Genomic DNA, 20,212 nt, shown 5'->3' with positions numbered 1-20,212 from the left:
CCCTGTCCGTCAGAAGGGTGGAGCCGTCTGAGGAGCGCAGGGGTGCTTGCACTTGATGTGCTGGCCCATGGATGGTCTTAAGGGCTTCATAAAAGGAGCGCATGTCTCCGGCATTGGCATGTTTTTGTGTCTTCTCCGCAAAAGCTAGCCACCAGTTGTTCTGCAGTATGCGGAGCTTGCTTTGCAGTGTGGAGCAGGCATTTCTGTAAGCTGTCTTGGCAGAGTGGTCATCAGGTTTAGCTAAAAAAGTCTTGTGGCATGCACGTTTCTTTTCTAGTAGTTCCTGGATCTGTGCATCAGACTCATCAAACCAGTCTTTATTTTTCCTGGCTGAGAAGCCCACTACTTCTGCTGCCGTCTCCTGAAGGATGGTCTTTAATCTCATCCACTGTTGTTCAGGGTCGTCAGGCATGCCTTCTTCTCCACCCAGTCTCTCCTCTAGTTTGGCCTGGAACTCCATTTTTGTGTCTATGTCTTACAGCTTGTGGACTTGTAGCTTCTTAAACTGTGGGCCTTTCTTCTTAGGAGGGGGCTTGAAAGTGAAAGCAATCTTGGAACGGACCAAGTGATGATCCGTATAGCAATCCGCGCTAGGCATCACCCTGGTATGTAGTACGTCTCTTCTATCACGCTGTCGCGTCAGAACATGGTCCAGAAGGTGCCAGTGTTTGGAGCGTGGGTGTCTCCAGGTTGCTTTGAATCTCTCTTTCTGTTGGAACAGGCTGTTGGTGAACATCAAGTCATGTGCAGAGCAGAACTCCAGCAGCACGCGGCCATTGTCGTTACAGTTGCCTATGCCATGTTTCCCTAGCACGTCCTTCCATACATCAGAGTCGCGGCCCACTCTGGCGTTGAAATCTACCATGATGAGGAGCTTGTCCTGGGTGTCGACGCGCTGTAGAAGGTTATGCAGATCGCTATAGAAAGCCTCCTTAACTCCGATGTCGGCCTGCATGGTTGGGGCATACACACTAACAATAGTGGCAAAATCCTTGTGTTGATGGGGAACCGGGAGTAGGACATGAGTCGGTCAGAATGTCCAACTGGCAAACTGTGTAACCTATGTGCTATAGCGCTCTAATCATGAACCCGACCCCTGAGATTCGACGATCTTCTTTAGCCTTCCCTGACCAGAACAGTGTGTAGCCTGTACCTTCCTCGGTGAGTGACCCTTGGTATGCAAAGCGCACCTGGCTGAGTGCAGCAATGTTTATGTCAAGCCTTGCTAGCTCTTTGGCGACTAAGGCTGAGCGTCTTCGAGGACGATCGCTATTGTCTGAGTCCATCATTGTGCGTACATTCCAGCACGCAATTTTCAGGTTCTTTGTTTTTCTTTTCGCACAGCGTGTAGCGATGCCCGTTGGCAGCGGTGAGCCAACCGGGTCTAGTGAGACAAGCCATGTTTAGACCACCTTTTCTAGGTCTGTCTCCATGTGGAGCAAGCAGGGCTATCCCTAAACAGGGCTGCTTGGTCACCCAGGGCCCTGCCGGATGATGCTGTTGTCTCGGGTCAGCAATCAAACGACCATAGCTGCTGAGCCCCCTGCATGCAGGATCGAGACTGCAGATCCCAGTGCCATCATGCACCTGTTGTTTTCACCTCTTCCCATCGCTGCAGGGCTTTCCTTCCCACCTGCGCTCGTTGCTTAAAGTGGGGATCAGCTCGCGCACACCAATTCCACTCTTTAGCAAGGTGGCACTCACAGTGGCACAGACAAGCTGAGACGGCTGTGGCAACCACCAGGCTGTAGGTTTTACATCAGACTGACCTTCTCCTAGCCCCTTCCTCGGAGGCACGGGGGCAGTAACACAGGCTGGGGGTTTAACATCATGGTTTTCCTTCCCCTAGGTGGACCGCCTTAACAGGGCTAATGAGTCCCATCTCCCACTGCCTATAACCCAGTCAGCTGGGAGGCTCGTGATGGCGGGAGCGCCTAGATCCCGTATAGGTCATGGACCTACCACTGCCATACTTGTATAAACAATATCTGTGTTGTAAAACAAAAACAACAAAAACACAAAGCAACCTAATCAAAACCAAAGTGAGTGCAGCTCCAGGAAAACCTACCTGAAACAATCTAAAACTGCCTGAAAATAATCTGACTCAATCTAAACCGAAAACAATTCCTCTAGTGCAACGTAACTATAGCTTGTAAGCTAACAAAACGGAATATCAAATCAATCAAATCAAATTATTATTTAGTTATATAGCGCCAAGTCACAACAAACAGTCGCCCCAAGGCGCTTTAATATTGTAAGGCAAGAGCATACAACAATTACAGAAAAACAGAAAAACCCCAACGTCAAATGACCCCCCTGTCAACCCACAAGCTGAAGTACCTCTTGAAGTTTCAATGTATTGTCTAATTTTTTCCCCTCATATATGATTTAGCACATATGCACACATGCACACACAGACTCAGCTCATGCTCAGACATCATGGTATTCCTACCGGTTTGCCCTCAGGTCCTCTGTGACCTTTGGCTCCTTTAGGTCCTGGAAGTCCTGGATCGTTGTTCTGTGGAAAGAGAAAAAACATAGTGATAAGTCGACAAACCCATTGTGTCCATAATCTCTTGGCATCTTTTGCTTTTTTTGTAAATGTCATGAGCATTCTGGCATCCAGAACATACATGTTTCCATGACGTATTGAAGCACTTTGCTGTACATACAAATGACATGTCATGCACTACATATGTCCATGCTGAATGTACTGTTGTAAACATCAATCAGTTCAACATAGAAATATTGGACAGCACTTTTGTAATCTGATGATGTATTTTACAAACTAGAAAGCATTCCTGATGATGTGAGAGGACAATACTGGGACAGACGCAAAAGATCCTCTGTGATCTGTACCCACCTGAAAATAAAGGCTGAGCTCTGTCAAATAAAATAGAACCAAAAAAGCTGCTTCATAAGGACAACAATATATAGTTTGATCAGGAGGAAAAGGGACAAACCGGAAATGTCTTGGATTAGCTGGACATTCTGTATGAGCATAGGCAGTGAGGAAATGTAATGGTTTTAGTACAAAACCTTGTGGTATCCCAAAAGAAAGAATGTAAAAATTATGTTGTATTTTTTATAGGTGATGGCATTATCCCAAGTGGAAAACAAATAAAAGTGGATGTCATAGGAATGGACAAATCAGAGACTGTATTCATAACTGAAGGTGTATGCTCATTAGGATGAGTGATGTGGTTAAAATCTATTATGCTACATACTCAACAAAAATATAATGCAACACTTTTGGTTTGCTCCCATTTTGTATGAGATGAACTCAAAGATCTAAAACTTTTTCCACATACACAATATCACCATTTCCCTCAAATATTGTTCACAAACAAGTCTAAATCTGTGATAGTGAGCACTTCTCCTTTGCTGAGATAATCCATCCCACCTCACAGGTGTGCCATATCAAGATGCTGATTAGACACCATGATTAGTGCACAGGTGTGCCTTAGACTGCCCACAATAAAAGGCCACTCTGAAAGGTGCAGTTTTATCACACAGCACAATGCCACAGATGTCGCAAGATTTGAGGGAGCGTGCAATTGGCATGCTGACAGCAGGAATGTCAACCAGAGCTGTTGCTCATGTATTGAATGTTCATTTCTCTACCATAAGCCATCTCCAAAGGCATTTCAGAGAATTTGGCAGTACATCCAACCAGCCTCACAACCGCAGACCACGTGTAACCACACCAGCCCAGGACCTCCACATCCAGCATGTTCACCTCCAAGATCGTCTGAGACCAGCCACTCGGACAGCTGCTGAAACAATCGGTTTGCATAACCAAAGAATTTCTGCACAAACTGTCAGAAACCGTCTCAGGGAAGCTCATCTGCATGCTCGTCGTCCTCATCGGGGTCTCGACCTGACTCCAGTTCGTCGTCGTAACCAACTTGAGTGGGCAAATGCTCACATTCGCTGGCATTTGGCACGTTGGAGAGGTGTTCTCTTCACGGATGAATCCCGATTCACACTGTTCAGGGCAGATGGCAGACAGCGTGTGTGGCGTCGTGTGGGTGAGCGGTTTTCTGATGTCAATGTTGTGGATTGAGTGACCCTGGTGGCGGTGGGGTTATGGTATGGGCAGGCGTCTATTATGGACAAAGAACAGAGGTGCATTTTATTGATGGCATTTTGAATGCACAGAGATACCGTGACGAGATCCTGAGGCCCATTGTTGTGCCATACATCTTGCAGCAGGATAATGCACGGCCCCATGTTGCAAGGATCTGTACACAATTCTTGGAAGCTGAAAATGTCCCAGTTCTTGCATGGCCGGCATACTCACCGGACATGTCACCCATTAAGCATGTTTGGGATGCTCTGGACCGGCGTATACGACAGCGTGCACCAGTTCCTGCCAATATCCAGCAACTTCGCACAGCCACTGAAGAGGAGTGGACCAACATTCCACAGGCCACAATTGACAACCTGATCAACTCTATGTGAAGGAGATGTGTTGTACTGCATGAGGCAAATGGTGGTCACACCAGATACTGACTGGTATCCCCCCCCCCCCCCCCCCCCCCCCCCACAAAACAAAACTGCACCTTTCAGAGTGGCCTTTTATTGTGGGCAGTCTAAGGCACACCTGTGCACTAATCATGGTGTCTAATCAGCATCTTGATATGGCACACCTGTGAGGTGGGATGGATTATCTCAGCAAAGGAGAAGTGCTCACTATCACAGATTTAGACTGGTTTGTGAACAATATTTGAGGGAAATGGTGATATTGTGTATGTGGAAAAAGTTTTAGATCTTTGAGTTCATCTCATACAAAATGGGAGCAAACCAAAAGTGTTGCGTTTATATTTTTGTTGAGTGTAAATATATGTTATTAAATGAATAATAAGCTGGAAATGCTTTGGAGAATATCTTTATCATTCAAGAACAAGGTTGAAACATCAGTGAACGTCTTCACAATATAGGAGACCACAGTCTTTTTTGGGGGCGGGCGCTAAAGGGGTAAAATATAACGTAATTTCTCTACTTCCGGGGGACCAACCATGCATTTTCAATGGGTTTTGGGGCAAATTACATACAAAGTGAAAATGCAAAGAAAAAGTGACGATGCAGTGGCAAAGTGGACGTGTTGCGGTTTGTTATGATCCGGAGCTCAAACGTGTCGAGGTGGTTTTGCAGGTGAGAGAACAGCACTACTCTGGTTAGCTGTGTAGGCTAACACTTACCGACACAATGTCTCCCACTCGCTTTGTCTTTTCTTCTCCACTGGGAACGAGGAAAAAAATACTTTTCGCGAATTCTTCGGTGATTGCAGCAGAAAACAAAACAGTGCTCATTTATCCATGTGAAGTTATGCTGTGTATATATTAAATGGAGGTCCCCGTAAGTGGTCAAATCCTGCGATATCACGGAGGGTTCAAACAAGACTGTGGTCTCCTATTACTGCGTAAAGTGCTTCTAGAACTCAACACCAGTAACCACATGAAATTAATGCTCTTTATTCACCATACTGAAAAAGCAACACCACTATCTTTTGGTTGTCCTTCAAAGCCCAAATTCATTGAAAATGAAATGAAAATTGGAAAAAACAAATTCTTTAAGATATCATTAAATACAAAAGAATCGCGTTTCAGAGTCCCCCATTGCAGACTGAATAGATATAGGAACTCTTTTGTTCCTATATCAATCATAGCCCTTAACAAATATCATAATAAACACCGCTAACAATCAGGCACATTAGGAGGTTTTAGTATTTGTATGTTTTTTTATTTATTTTTATTCTTTATTTATGTATTTATTTATTTATTGTTATGAACTGTTTATGTCTTGTTCTGTATCTTTGTATGGGTCATGATTTTTGAGAAGTCCAAGACAAATTTCCCCATGGGGACATTAAACGTATATATCTATCTATCTATCTAATCAGTACTGATTTTGCTTTGATACACAGAAATTGCTACATTTGCTTCAAGGAAATAAGACTATATAAGATTCAGATGCAAAACCCAGTATCTCCAAAACCACAAATTTTTAGTTGAGGCCAACATGTATTTGGCTGTCAAGTGGACCATCAGTGTGCAAAATATGAAAGAATTTGAACAAACTGTTTTCATTTTATTCATGAAAGTCTGTGCATTTCCGAATATGGTTTCCTTTAAATCTCCATTTTCAACTGCATTTTTCTCCATTTAAAAAAGAAATACTTACTGGGTTTCGCATCTGAACTCTTCATATGTTGATGTTTAGTTTGAAGGAATATAACCACACATTCAACAGCAAATACTCAGAAGTGTGACAGTGTATATTCATGAGCCATAATTATTATACAGAAACTACAACATATGTTCCTCTGTAGACAAATATAAATTGACTGTTTCTCAATAGCGCTTTTCGATTGGTTGCAGATCCTCAAGTCCTCTACAATGATGCCTTACATTCAAAAAAGCTGTCAGGCAACTGCACACTAGGAGCAATTTAGGGATCTGCCCAGTGGACCTTAGTGATTTTCCTGCCTGATGGGGAATCAAACTGAGGATTCTCAGGTGTTGAGACCATCACTTCCCCAGCTCATTATAATTAGTAGTAGTTTCAAGTTTTTTATTAGCCAATAACAATATTAGAACCCAATAAGCATTTTTAAATGTAAAATGTTTAATATGACCTTCGTGCCATTATGCCAAAAGCAACTTATCAACTGCACACTCTCAGACACAGGATGGCCACTCACTAAAAGTTAAATAAGAATATACAACTAATTTTGGTATTGATGGAAAACACGTTCAGGACAGTCTTACACAAGCAATAAATCAATTTCAAATCCTAAGTGAAAACAATGTGTATCTCTGCACAACTGTGCAGCAGAACAGTCCAGCTGCCGGGAGAGTGCACAGCCAGAATCTCTACAGCAGCTGCACCCAGACCCTCAGATGCTCACTGGGAAACTCCAGACATGAATGCAGAAACATCAAGGGTAAGTGCTTAATCCTGTTCGTGAAAATGATCACTTGAAAATGATCCCTTATTCAAGATTCATGTTCCACAGATACAGCTACAGACTTTAAAGGAGTGCCAGAATTTAGGTTTGAAAAAAAAAAGCCATTGGAAGCTGCAGGGATTTTCAAAGTCGTCCACAAACTCCAACCTGACAGCGGCTACCGCAGTTTAATGATGTTGTGTTCTGGAAACCATTTCCATAACTGCCTGCAAATGAACATGCACTGCAGGGACAAGGCTAGTGGGTGTTTACAGAAAAAAAAAATGCAATTAAATGTAAATGTAAAAATGCATAAATCAAAGAAACAAACAACAACAAAAACTTGATTGTGAAAGCAGCTTCTGTGTTAGTTCAGACTGCTGAAGGCCAAGTTTGCTGGATAATCTGCAGTACATCACGGGGCTGATTTACTAAAGGTTGGTGCGTGTAAAAAATGTGCACATTGTACTCACAAATACACCTTCATGACAATTTATTAACAGTGCACCATCACACCTGTCAAATGCACAAAACAGCACATATTGTCAATTCTCCCTACCGCATATAAGAAAAATCGACCCAGACGACTGAGTCATCAACATCTGGTTTCACTTTGTTTGTTTTGATTTTTTTTTTTTAGCCGTTCAATGCACTTCCAGTAGCATACAGTATCGATGATTGCTTTCACTTGCAATCAGCCTAGTCCCAGATCCTCAAAGATTTGGTCCTCAATGCCTGAAATTGCGTCACCCCTTCTACCGCCAATCAGCAACTCTCCATAGCTGCAACTATGAAATGATAGAGGCCTGGAACGAAGAGTGGGCTCAAAACCAACACCCTGCCCAGCTAACGGTAGCCTCTAACACTACCGCACCCTCAGGTTCTGACCTCTCCCGTAGTCTGTGGGTTACCTTAAATCGTCTCAGAGCCGAAGTGGGTCGTTTTGGTGCAGATATGTATCGATGGTGGTTGAAACCATCAGCTTCATGCGAGTGTGGAGCAGAGGCCCAGACCGCTGCTCACATTCGCCCCCACCCATCAGGACCTTACAACCATAGATGACGCAGCCCAGTCTCACATTTTTTTTCGTGCTCCCATCACGAAATGAGTCAAATTTTCGTGACGGGGGTTTTGTTAACTCACTATTACTAACCCTACTCCTTCCCCCAACCCTAACCATAACCACCCCCCCCCCCCGCTTCACTTTTAATTTCGTGCTGCCATCACGGAATGAATTAGAATGAATACATGCTGCTGTGATGAAAATGAGGCGCTTTTCGTCACAATATCACAAAACAATAGATTAACGTATATTTCGTGCTGCTGAATCACGGCTTGCCGTGAGACCAGGTTGGATAACAATATGGAGAGATGGCTTCAACATCTGGCCAACATTTTTGGATGAGCTTTACAGCACTCATACGCAAGAAGAAGAAGAAGAAGAAGAAGATCGTATCGATTTTTGCTTGGCAGTGCCTGGGTAATGTGCTTTATTTTGTAATTATTTTAGTCTTTGTTCATTGTTACTTTTCATGTGATATCTTCAAGTCTGTCACCATGAAGCTTGAACATTTCAGAAATATGACAGTCCCATAGGTTAAAAAAAAAAAAAACTTTCCCACTGTCAGGGTGTTCCTTGCAGTGGAAAACTATGGAACCTGCTTCTTGTCTGTGGATGGACAAATGAAAGTCTCAAGCAACGCAAATGTGACGATGGCTGGTTCCGGGCCGTCATGCGGAAGTATCAAAGGGGGCAATGACTTTGATTACTGGAGCAGCATCAGACAGCAGAATTATATTCTACGTAGTAGAAAAGTTTTGGTCCTGACCCAGAAAAAGTACAGTGTGGTTCTCCATCTTTTGCATTTTGAGAAACCAACATTTGTCTTGAGAATGACTCACCGAGTGTAATGTTGCAGACAAAGTATTTCAGTGTAGGTAGTAGGGGTGTGTCAGATTGGCAAACTAGACAAAGCTCGTGGGCGTGCTGTGATTCAGTATCTCACAAAAAAGGGACTGTCTCCAAAGGAGCTCCATGAGGACATGGTACTGACATTACGTGAGGATTCCCCTTCTTATACTACAGTTAAACACTGGTCAGCAGAATTTATCATGTTCAAATACATTTTAAATGTGAAAATGTCAGGGCCAAATGTCCAGGATATGGATATGAAGCTGGACATCATCAAGGTAAAAATTGAACATTTCAAGTGACCGACTGAAACAGAAGATCCACATCTCTGCTGAACAACCGTTAACAGACAGCTGAACTTGAGAGCACAGAGGTCATGCTAACCACCTGGCTGTCAAGGTCGCTGTCGGTCATGATCCACGTACACTCCAGCACCGCTCAAACCTCTGCACTTTCTCAGGGCTCCATATATGAGGGGGTGAACATGTATATTATTAAAAGTGTGTTAGTTAATGAGTTGAAAACATTAAACGTCTGTCCCATTTTTACCTTCTCTACCACGCATGGTTGACCCCCCACCCACCCCGTTCACTCTGGCCACAACAATTAGACATGCCTGTACAATGTAAAACCATTTAAACTGTTTAAGGGATTCATATTACACCCTTTTTCAACAAGCTAACAGAGGTCACATCCCAACAGTCACTGGACGAGAGGAGGGCCCACCCTGGACAGGCCGCCAGTCTGTCTCACAATGCTGACGCACATAGATGTATAAACACATTCACACTCTCACTCCTACCTACGGTCAATTTAGAGTCACCAGTTCATCTAAACTGCATGTTTTTGGAACTGGGAGGAAAAGACACGGAACCCACGCAAACACGGCGAGACCATGCAAACTCCACGCAGAAAGGACTAGGTCAGAAGCAAACCTGGGACTTTCTCACTGTGAGAGAACAGTGCTAACCACTAAGCCACCAGGTATATTAAAAACATTAAAGGTTGTCATAAAATATTACGAACAGAAACTGAAAGGATGAATACTTGCAAAAAAGGAAGGGGTAAATGTACAGAAAGTGTTAAATGGAGGTAACAGAAACTGTTGTTGAAACAAAAAACAAGAACTTAAAAAATTTTCAACCTCTTAAGACAAGCTCCCATTGCAGGTTTTTGGCCCCAATTCCATCCTGATTCCAAAAATGAGGAAATCAAGTCCAATTTATTGAAATCAGACAAAATTTGAATTTCCTACTTTTATTGTTGATTACCCTCATGTACAGATGAGTCCCATGACACAAGTGCTTGTGGGCGTATGCCACATAATGCTACTCAATACACTCGGTGTACTGTCGCGCTTATTATCACAATTTTACACAAATCTCCCACACTTATTACTGCACTTTTCCAAAAAGCTAAAATATATCTGCTAACATCTCAAAGCTTTCTTCTGCTGAAGAGCGAGATATACTTTTCATGGGATTTATGCTATGGATTTATACTGCAGAGGAGAATCCCTAGAGCTTTCTGCTCACAGAACGGTAGGTCAGAATCATAGCATGTTGTACTCGGTTGTTCACCATCATCTACTTTGCCAAATAGATATCATACACATGTATATATGTTTTTGCCTGAGCGAAGTGGAGCAGATTGCTCACAGAGCTGTATGCCTCCTTCCGCTCCCCTGTGCAGACCACTGTTCTCAAAATCGCTCACTGCTTGCTCCAAAAGAGAAAACAATCCACACTGTATTTTATTTTTATCTTAAACTGTAAACTGGCATCAAAATAACTGAGCAGCCAAATCCACATTTAAGCTGAAACAGTTCATTTTAAGATGCACTAATGAAATAACAAACAATGCCATCTATAAAATTAAAGTAAAATATGCACACTGCTCCCTCATTACTTTCTCATGTGAATCACAATGTGTTCTTATATTACAACATTTTTAAGCATGCTTAAAACTTTCCTGATTGCTCACAATGTTTGGCAATGCTACTCTTACCACACTGTAACAAATGACCACTTTAATTTACAGTCCCATACTGGGAGCTAGAGTTGCTTTTAGGGTATTGTTATTCTACAGGGTTACTGTACTGCTGTTCCACAGTGTACCTACTGTAACATACAAGAGCTTATTACTGTAAAAAGATTACAGTACTGTCTCACTGTTAAATTACAGTAAACAGTTGCCAGACTAATTCTGCAACAAACAAACAAAAAATGCAAAAAACAAAAAAGAAAGATGGTTGTGGGATCGCTACCGACCTGCACCTTTCTGTCTGGAGTTTGCATGTTCCTTCTGGGTGCTCCAGCTTCCTCTCACTTCCAAAAATATGCAGGTTAAGTGAACTGGTCACTCTAAACTGACCATAGCGGTGCACGCAAGTGTGACTGTTTGTCTCTCTATATGGTGCATCTGGAAACTATTCACAGTGCTTCACTTTTTCCACATTTTGTTATGTTACAGCCTTAAGTAATAAGTATAAGTAATAAGTGCATAAGTATTCACATCATTTGCTAAACACTTTGTTGACACACCTTTGGCAGCAACTGCAGACATATTCTTCTTGAATATGATGCCACAAGCTTGGTGCACTTATAATTGGACAGTTTTGCCCATCCTCTTTGCAGCACCTCTCAAACTCGATCAGGTTGGATGTGGAGCGTCGGTGCACAGCCATTTTCAGATTTCTCCAGAGATGTTCAATCAGATTCAGATCTGGGCTCTGGCTGGGCCACTCAAGGACATTCACAGAGTTGTCAGGTGTGTGACTTTCCAAATCATGTCCAGTCAATTGAATTTACAACAGGTGGACTCAAATCAAGCTGCAAAAACATCTCAAGGATGATCAGTGGAAACAGGATGCACCTGAGCTCAATTTTCAGCTTCATAGCAACAGCTGTGAATACTTGATTTCTTAGGGTTTTTAATACATTTGCAAAAATCCCCCCCTCCCCCCCCCCCCCAAAAAAAAAACTTTTTCACATTGTCATTATGGGGTATTGTGTGTGTAGCGTTTCGATGAAAAAAAAAATTAATTTCATCAATTCTGGAATAAGGTTACAACATAAAAAAAAATGTGGAAAAAGTGAAGTGCTGTGAATACTTTCCAGGTACACTGTACGTGGCTCTGCGACAGACTGACATCTTGTCCAGGATGTACCCTGCCTCACGCCCTGTGACAGCCAGGATATGTTAGAGATGTGATAACAATATACCACAGTTGTTGGCTTGCCCTTGTAATAATGATCTTCCGCTATGAACGTTGTCTTTGTTTTTGAGTTGTCTTTGAGTTTATTCACTGAAGACTTTATGTAGTCCACTAAAAACACTGGGCCCATAAGATATTATTGAAGCTGCCATGTCAACTTCAATAATTACTTAGATGGACTCTTCAAAGCAGTTTCTGATACGGTGACAGATTGTGATGCCTGGTAAAATCTGGCATGTTGCAATCAGACTGAGCTTTAGGAGTTGATTCTCTCATGGTCCATCTGCACAGCTGCAGAATCAATTATCACATTACAAGATGCTTCCTGCACTCACAACAGAATGAAAAGCAGGAATGATTAAACGGGTAATGACTGAAATGTTATTTGAATTAATCCTGGCAGGAAGATCTTGTGCTCCATCTTATTCCATGGCAAAACATTGATGGGTTCCAAAGTGATTTAACAGCGCAATCTTACAGTTAGTGTAAGCCCTTTCACACGATGTCGCAGACCAATCAGTCCCCCCCCACTAAAAATCAGTCTGCCTTGTTTCATTGTTCATGCGTCATTTCGGACCACAGCAGCACATCTGAGACAGAGTCTCTTCACCCAAAGCGATTAAATGGATTAATGGGATTATTAACCATCAGATGACAAGGTAAAATCTCTTAAATCATTCTAAAGTCAGTTTTAAGCAGAAATGAGTTGATATTCTGTGATGCTTTGAATGTGCAGAGAATGCATCAGCTAGCAGCTGGTTTCGCCGCGGCACGCTGATCGCTTCATCCGTCTTTTATGATGAAATAATGCTGCATTTAATGGAAATTATTGTGGTGCAAAAGCTTCAGATATCTGTTGCTGAGATTGATGATGACTGGAGTGCAGTTTTAAGCAGAAACAAGGTGATAATCCATGAACTATGGCTAATGGCGCATGCGCAGTGAAGGTAGGGCGGACCAATTTTTAGGGGGGACGTTTGGTCTGTATTGTGATAGAGTTGCATTGTGCTGTGTATCTAGTACACAGGAATGGCTGCGTATATTACGCGCAGGGGGGAAACTTGGCCCGCCTTTTCTTCTTCTGCAGTTTTGAAACTTCACTGCCAGTAAAGTTCAGCAGAGTCCAGCGGGATGAATAAAATCTAGCAATGCAGCTATGAACTGATACAAAACCTAAAAGGATTTTTCGTCAGACCGCGTAGTAGGGTAGCGTACAATTGTGTAAGCATGGCGTACAGTAGCGCAGTGTTACAGAGACTTGCACACAGTAACGGAGTGTTGCGTAGACTTGCGTAGGGCACTGCGTCCAGTGCACTATGCTGAATGTCTGCGAAAAAATAAACATGTTTAATTTTTGAAGAAAATGTTTAATTTTTTGCGTCCATTTCTCAGACCCCTTTGCGTCCATCAGCGTATTACCACGGAGGGCTGGATAAGCTCGGCGTAGTCAGTACAGCGCATTACGCAACTCGGTCCCGGTGTGAAAGGGGCTTAAGTTTGAAAATGAGAGAGGTTGGAGCAGACTGATACCAGGATGAAAGAAAAGTGCAAAAATCCGCTGAAATGTTTATGTCAAGATACAGAAACCTTTGAAATGTGATAAATCCAGTATAACCCTATCTGAGGTCAAAGTGTTAAATTCTCACAGTTTGTAGACATGGACGATTACGCACGCATAAAAAACACTGACACACACAATAAAATACTAATGCGGTCCCTTCATAGCCTCCACTCATTTCCTGTAGTCTTGACAACAACATATACACAGCTGCATTAGCTCAAAGCCCTTTTCCCCAAATCACACAAAAAATGCCTTCAGTTCTGCTGTATGAAACATTTCCAGCTGCACAACAGAAGTGAGAGAAAAGTGGACTGACTGCAACAGATAAAAGCATTTCCAGTGAAGAAAAAGCCACAAAGTGAAAAACAGATTACTGTATTTTATATCAAAAGAGGCAGATGTTTGTTTTTAAGAGAGATGTGTGAATAAGATATGTGACTCACATCCTGTCACTGTGAGTGCTGCCAAGAAGGGACTGAAGAAAGAAAAAAAAAAAAAAAAAACAGGTGAGGAAAGGGACACCTCCATTAAAACAGAGGCACACTCACATCAGGGCCTGGATCACCGGGCTCTCCATCATCTCCTTTAGGTCCAGGTGTTCCCTTACTACCCTAGAGGTCACAGAGCAAATGTTAAAGGTCGGCAGGTCTCGTAACAAATGATTTTGCATTGTTGGGATCGAATATGATAGTGTTCTAATAATGTAAAACACAATTCAGTAAGCTCATTTAATTTTTAAAAGTCAACTCATCTTCACAGTTGAAGGCTTCCCATAAAAAAAAAAAAACAAGTTAACAGTTTAACAATAGAGGTGGGTGGATCGATCCTAATATTGATACCAACGCTGGTATTGATACTGAACAATCCTCATGTAAAAAGATCGATACTCAAGCTTTTTTTCTCTCCCGCACACACTGACTGCTGCGCACGCAGATTCATCAAAGTCTACTCTCTGTCTGTAAGAGCAGCACTGCGCTGTGTCACACAACACGGAGCAGCGCACCGTTGTATTGTGGTTTGTCAGCCCTCTACCTCAGGAGATTTTGTTTTAAGTTGTGTTGAGTGATATTTTTTAAACAAAAATGTTGATTGTGATAATAAAGTATTTTGTTGTCACGTACAGTGTTTGGCGAAATTCTATCCTAGGCCTTTTGGATCCTTTGGATCTATGAAGCTTAAATATGAAAAAGTATCAGTATCAATATCGGCGATACTGGGCCTGTATTTACTTGTATCGGATCAATACCAAAATTCCCGGTATCGTCCACCTCACCTATCGTCCAATTGTGACATATACACTGTATTCTCCAGAATAAAGTCATATTGGAGTGTAATACACACAGGTAAAAAAAAGTCATATTATGCGAAAAAACACATAAGTTGCACCGGAGTATAAGTTTTGTTTTATCTGTATGTGGAACTCAGCTTTTAACAGCATTACAATGGCAGTAAGTTTAACAATAGACAGGAACTAAGTAGCACATGGGGACACCACGTGTGTGCTGTTACTTAAAATAAGGACTTTTAAATGCAAAAAATGGGGCAGCACGGTGCATTAGTGGTTAGCACAGTTGCCTACAGCGAGAAGGTTGTGGCTTCAATTCCTGTGGCCTTTCTGTGTGGAGTTTGTATGTTCTCCCCGTGTTTGCGTGGGTTTCCTCTGGGTGCTCCGCTTTCCTCCCACATCCAAAGACATGTGGGTTAGGTGGACTGGAATCTTTAAAATTGTCCGTAGGTGTGTGTGTGGGTGTGTCTGTGTTTGTTTGTCTATTGTGGCCCTGCGACAGACTGGCGTCCTGTCCTGGGTGTACCCTGCCTCGCACTCTATGACTGCTGGGATAGGCTCCAGCCCCCTGCAACCCTTAATTGGACTAAGCGGTAGAAGATGAATGAATGAATGAAATGCGAAAAATAAGAAGAATGGACAAATAAATGTGTTGGACAACATATTGGATGTAGTTTGGACACGGATGGAAACTTGAACATTGGGTTTTTGCAGGAAGCCCTTACTCTGTGGTGTGTATCTAAAGCACTTTTGAATTCTAAACGGAAGCAAGATGGACATGTATGGATGATATTTGATTCAGATGATTTGATTCATGGATTGATAGTTAACAGCAATGCAAACACTACAATAAAAACTTGAGTATATTTGATTATTGTTTAGCATGTTAATTTGGATTTTTTTGTGCACTGTAGTAGTGAAGACTCCTGGGTAAGTCCTATAATAATAACAACCAACTGTGATTTTTTTGGTATATAAGTTGCACCGAAGTAAGTCGCAGGACCTCGCAATCTAGTAAAAAATACCAAAACTGCAACCTATACCCTGCAGACCTACAATGTATCAAAAATGAACATTTTGTGATTCATGATAATGAATCAGTGTTTGTGGAATATATCACGGTAAAATGTAAATTTGATAGGTAACTTACCGGCTCACCGGGGTCTCCACGGGGCCAGGGTAACCCTAAAACAGATGTTCATGGTCAGAACACACATATTGTATCAAACAAATAATTTTGTAATCCAGAAATTGTGTCAATTGCTGCTGGTGCTTCACATTTTCACATATTTCTACATATTTCTTCATGCCCGAGGGATCCAGATGAGGCGATGCATCCAGTCACACCCCCAACAATGGCCAGCAGAGGCTGGCAGAGGGGAATGGCGTGGTGATGGTGGACTGGCAGAGGTTACACAGCAGTATCAAAGCTCAACTCTTGCCTGTGTTTTAGAGTGAATGTTGAAGATTTTAAGCATGTTGAAAATTTTTCTGGGACCAGGACGAACATCAGCATTGCTTGAATGATGCTGAGTTAGCGCCTACGGAGTCTGGAGGGTCTTGGCACTGGTCATCTGTAAGCAACTTTTCACTCTCCATTGGCAAACACCAGCCTAATTGTCAGAGTGTGAATGTGGCACAAAGTATGAGAACATCAAAGCATATTTTGTTCGATGAGTTTCATTAGGGATGGGCAGTCAACACCTAAAAATATATACCATAATATTTCATGGTATTTTTTGGCAATAATGACAAATAATGAGAAAATAGTCAAATGGACTGCATTTCTATAAGAAGCGCTTTACAATAATGCCTGACATTCACCCCGATGTGAACGTGCTGCTATACAAGGTACTCAGTACACACTGGGAGCAACTAGGGGACCTTGCCAAAGGGCCCTTAGTGATTTTCCGGTCAGGCTAGGATTTGAACCGAGGATCCTCTGGTCTCAAGCCCAACGCTTAACCACTAGACCATCACCTCCCCCAATAGTACCATTATATAAAATAGTAAATAACTATAAAATAAAAATAATTATATTAAATAGTACCATTCATCACATTCACACATGGGCAAAGGTCTCCACATTTCCATAAAGTATTTGTGTGAAGTGGAGATGGATGTTTCTGTTCAAAATCCTCAATGGGAACAGCCAAAAAATAAAGAAGAAAAAAAAAGCTGTGCACCTTTAAAGGACCTGACTTCCAACATGTGAACTTGAATGTGTCCACAGCACAACAACAGAGCACCCACAGAAAGGACCATGAAGAGTTAAAAATACAAAGAAAAATAGGGCTTGAGGTGGTTCGTGTGCACACAACATATAATCTGTTCCAACGGCTTGATTTTCTTTAATTTAATTTGTGCACACAAGTTAAATAATTAACTCAACTCTACTCAATTTATATTGCACTGTCACAAAGTGCTGTACATGACACATAAAATACTAAGAAATAAAAAATAATAACGATGAGACAATAAAACAAGTTTTAAAAAAACAGTAACCAGTAAATAAATGTAATTAAGAAAAAAATAAGAATAGAGTCTCATGCTTGATTAAATGCCAGGGAGTAGAAATTAGTTTTAAACTGAGTTTTAATAGTGAATAGTGGGGGGGGCTTCTCTGATGTGGAGCAGAAGCTCATTCCAACAAGGGGGGCAGCTTCCACTTTGACCTCTGCACCTCCAGCAGCAGCTGATCAGCTGACCTGAGGCACCGAGCAGGAGCGTAAAGGTGGAGTAGTTCAGAGAGGTGAGGCAGGGCGAGACCATTCAGAGTTTTAAATGCAAATAAAAGACTCAAATAAATTAAGAATTAAATACATTTTTGGCAAATATGGCCAAAACATTCATTTCTCTGCATAGATGCATTTCTCTGAGCAAACAAAATATAGTCTGTACTCAATCAATGTATTTTTTTGTTATTATTCAGATTATTCCACCGGTCAACACGATTTTTCTTGCATGGAGTTTTTCAGTGGATTTTAGGTAATTTGGGGGAGCTGAATCTGGTCTTTGTTTTTCGAAATCACATCATATTTTTAGTCAATTTGAGTGAAGCTTAGGGCTAGTGGCCAACAATCACCTTAGTATTTCTTCTGTTTTTCTTGTTGCTGACAAATTACACTGTATTTGTTGTCTTTCTGATGCTTGATTCTGCTTTTTTCTTTTCTCTCTGTCTGAGGTGCAGCTTCATCCAGAGATGGGTGTGGTATCTGTTCCAGAAACCATCCTGTGCACCTGCAACATTTCCTGTATGTTCGTTTTGTGAACTGTTTTGTAATTTGTGTCTGTAGCATGGCCCAAGCAGAGGGTCATCCCTTTGAGTCTGGTCTGCTTGAGGTTTCTTCCTCAGAGGGAGTTTTTCCTTACCACTCTTGCTCTGGGAGTTAGTAAGGTTAGACCTTACTTGTGTGAAGCGCCTTGAGGCAACCTTGTTATGATTTGGCGCTAAATAAATAAATGAAAAATGAAAATGAAATGTTTTTGAGATATGAAAACATATTTCTTGTATGAAGCATCGAAGTAAAAGCTGCAGTGTCTCACACCTCTTCAGTGCCATAAACAATATCAGAATCGAATTATTGCCAAATAAGTTCTCACATACGAGAAATTTGATCTGGTGCCATTGGTGCATAATAATAAAAAGAAAATGATTCTGTAAGAAGTAAAGGAGTCAAATAGACAAATGGGCAAAACTAGGTATATATATATATATATATATCTTCAGGGGTGGTGGCCAAGTGGTTAATGCGCTTGGTTTCAGTTCAGAAGGTTCCGGGTTCAAATCCACCCCTGCCACATTTCTCCATGTAATGTGGAGTTGCGTCAGGAAGGGCATCCGGCGTAAAACTTGTGCCAATTCAAATGCAGATCCACCTTGGATTTGCTGTGGCGACCCCAAGTGCAAACAAGGGAGCAGCCGAAGGGACTTACTTACTATATATAGATATATATATATATATATATATTATATATATGTTGTTGTTGGCAGTTTCCTCGCTTGCAAGGATAGTGGGAAGACCTTTTTTTTTATTATTATTATTATTTTTATTTTCTACAAGCCCTCTGGTGGCTGAAAAGTCTGATGCGGGATGCACAAGACCTGTTACACTTGGGGCAAATGAACACTTGAGTAGGCTGGGCTTGTGCTGCTGCCCGCTCTTTCTGTCTTTGACGCTTCTGGCGTGAGGCTTCACTTCTTTCTGCCTCAAACTTCAGGCTGGCGGATTTGATGCTGGAACGCCAGCTGAGTCTATCTGTAGCTAGATGCTGCCATGACTGATGCTGAATGCCTGCAAGGGAGAGCTGTTTCTTCAGCTGGTCCTTATAGCACTTTTTGGGGGCCCCTTGGTTTTGTCTCCCTTCCTTGAGCTCGCCAAAGAGAATTAATTTTGGCATGCGTGTATCATCCATCCTGGCTACGTGGCCTGCCCAACGAAGCTCTTGTTGAGTATAATAGACTCCATGCTGGGCAATTTGGCTCTGGTAAGGATGTCCTCATTTGAGACGTAGTCCTGCCACTTGATCCCGAAGATTTTCGGAGACAACGATGATGAAAGCGTTCCAGTATCTGATCTGCTGGCGATACAGAACCCAGGTTTCAGCTCCATACAGGAGGGTAGGGACCACAATGGCTCTGTAGACCTGCACTTTTGTGGAAAGGCACAGTGCATGATCTGCCAGACTTTCTTTGAGAGTCGACCAAAAGAACTGCTGGCCTTGGCAAGGGCGACTGTCTAGGTCCTTGGCAACAGATGCGTCGTTTGAGATAACACTACCGAGATACGTGAAGTGCTCTACTGCATTCACGCTGGTACCCTCGATGTTGATTTGGGATGGGTATATGCTGTATGGGGGACCGGTTGATATAGCACTTCTGTCTTTCTCAGGCTGATGGTGAGGCCGAAGGCTCTTGCGCTTCAGCAAAACAGTTGACAATGTGCTGCAAGGCTTGCTCCGTATGGGCGACGAGGGCGCAGTCATCTGCGAAGAGCAGCTCCATGATTAGCTGTTCTGTGATCTTAGTGTGGGACAGAAGGCGCCGCAAGTTAAACAGACTCAGTCGGTTCTGAAGCGGATATAGATGCCGTCTGTCAAGTTCTTTGGCCTCATGAAGCATCATGCTGAAGAAGATGGAGAACAGAATGGGCGTGAGGATGCAACCTTGTTTGACGCCATTTGAGATGGGGAAGCTGCCGGACAGAGTCCCGTGTACTTCATTGTCCCATCTGGCCTTCATGCAGCTGGCGGATGATGGTGAGGAGCTTTGGAGGGCAGCCAAA

The 20,212-nt window shown here is 42.3% G+C and overlaps 1 protein-coding gene across 1 annotated transcript in view; it reads right to left on the bottom strand.

Moving 5' to 3' along the window:
• Positions 1-20,212, bottom strand: part of col6a1 (collagen, type VI, alpha 1) — a 102,639-nt gene that overhangs the window by 18,050 nt on the left and 64,377 nt on the right. Inside the window, exons 25-26 of the mRNA XM_034182703.1 lie at positions 14,191-14,253; positions 2,453-2,518 (exon numbers count right to left, since the gene is read on the bottom strand). Of these exons, the coding sequence (XP_034038594.1) occupies positions 2,453-2,518; positions 14,191-14,253 (129 nt within the window). The remainder of the gene's footprint in view (positions 1-2,452; positions 2,519-14,190; positions 14,254-20,212) is intronic.

This window comes from Thalassophryne amazonica, chromosome 12 (assembly GCF_902500255.1).
Source record: "Thalassophryne amazonica chromosome 12, fThaAma1.1, whole genome shotgun sequence".
Classification (NCBI taxonomy): domain Eukaryota; kingdom Metazoa; phylum Chordata; class Actinopteri; order Batrachoidiformes; family Batrachoididae; genus Thalassophryne; species Thalassophryne amazonica.
This window is presented reverse-complemented; position numbering and strand designations above follow the sequence as displayed.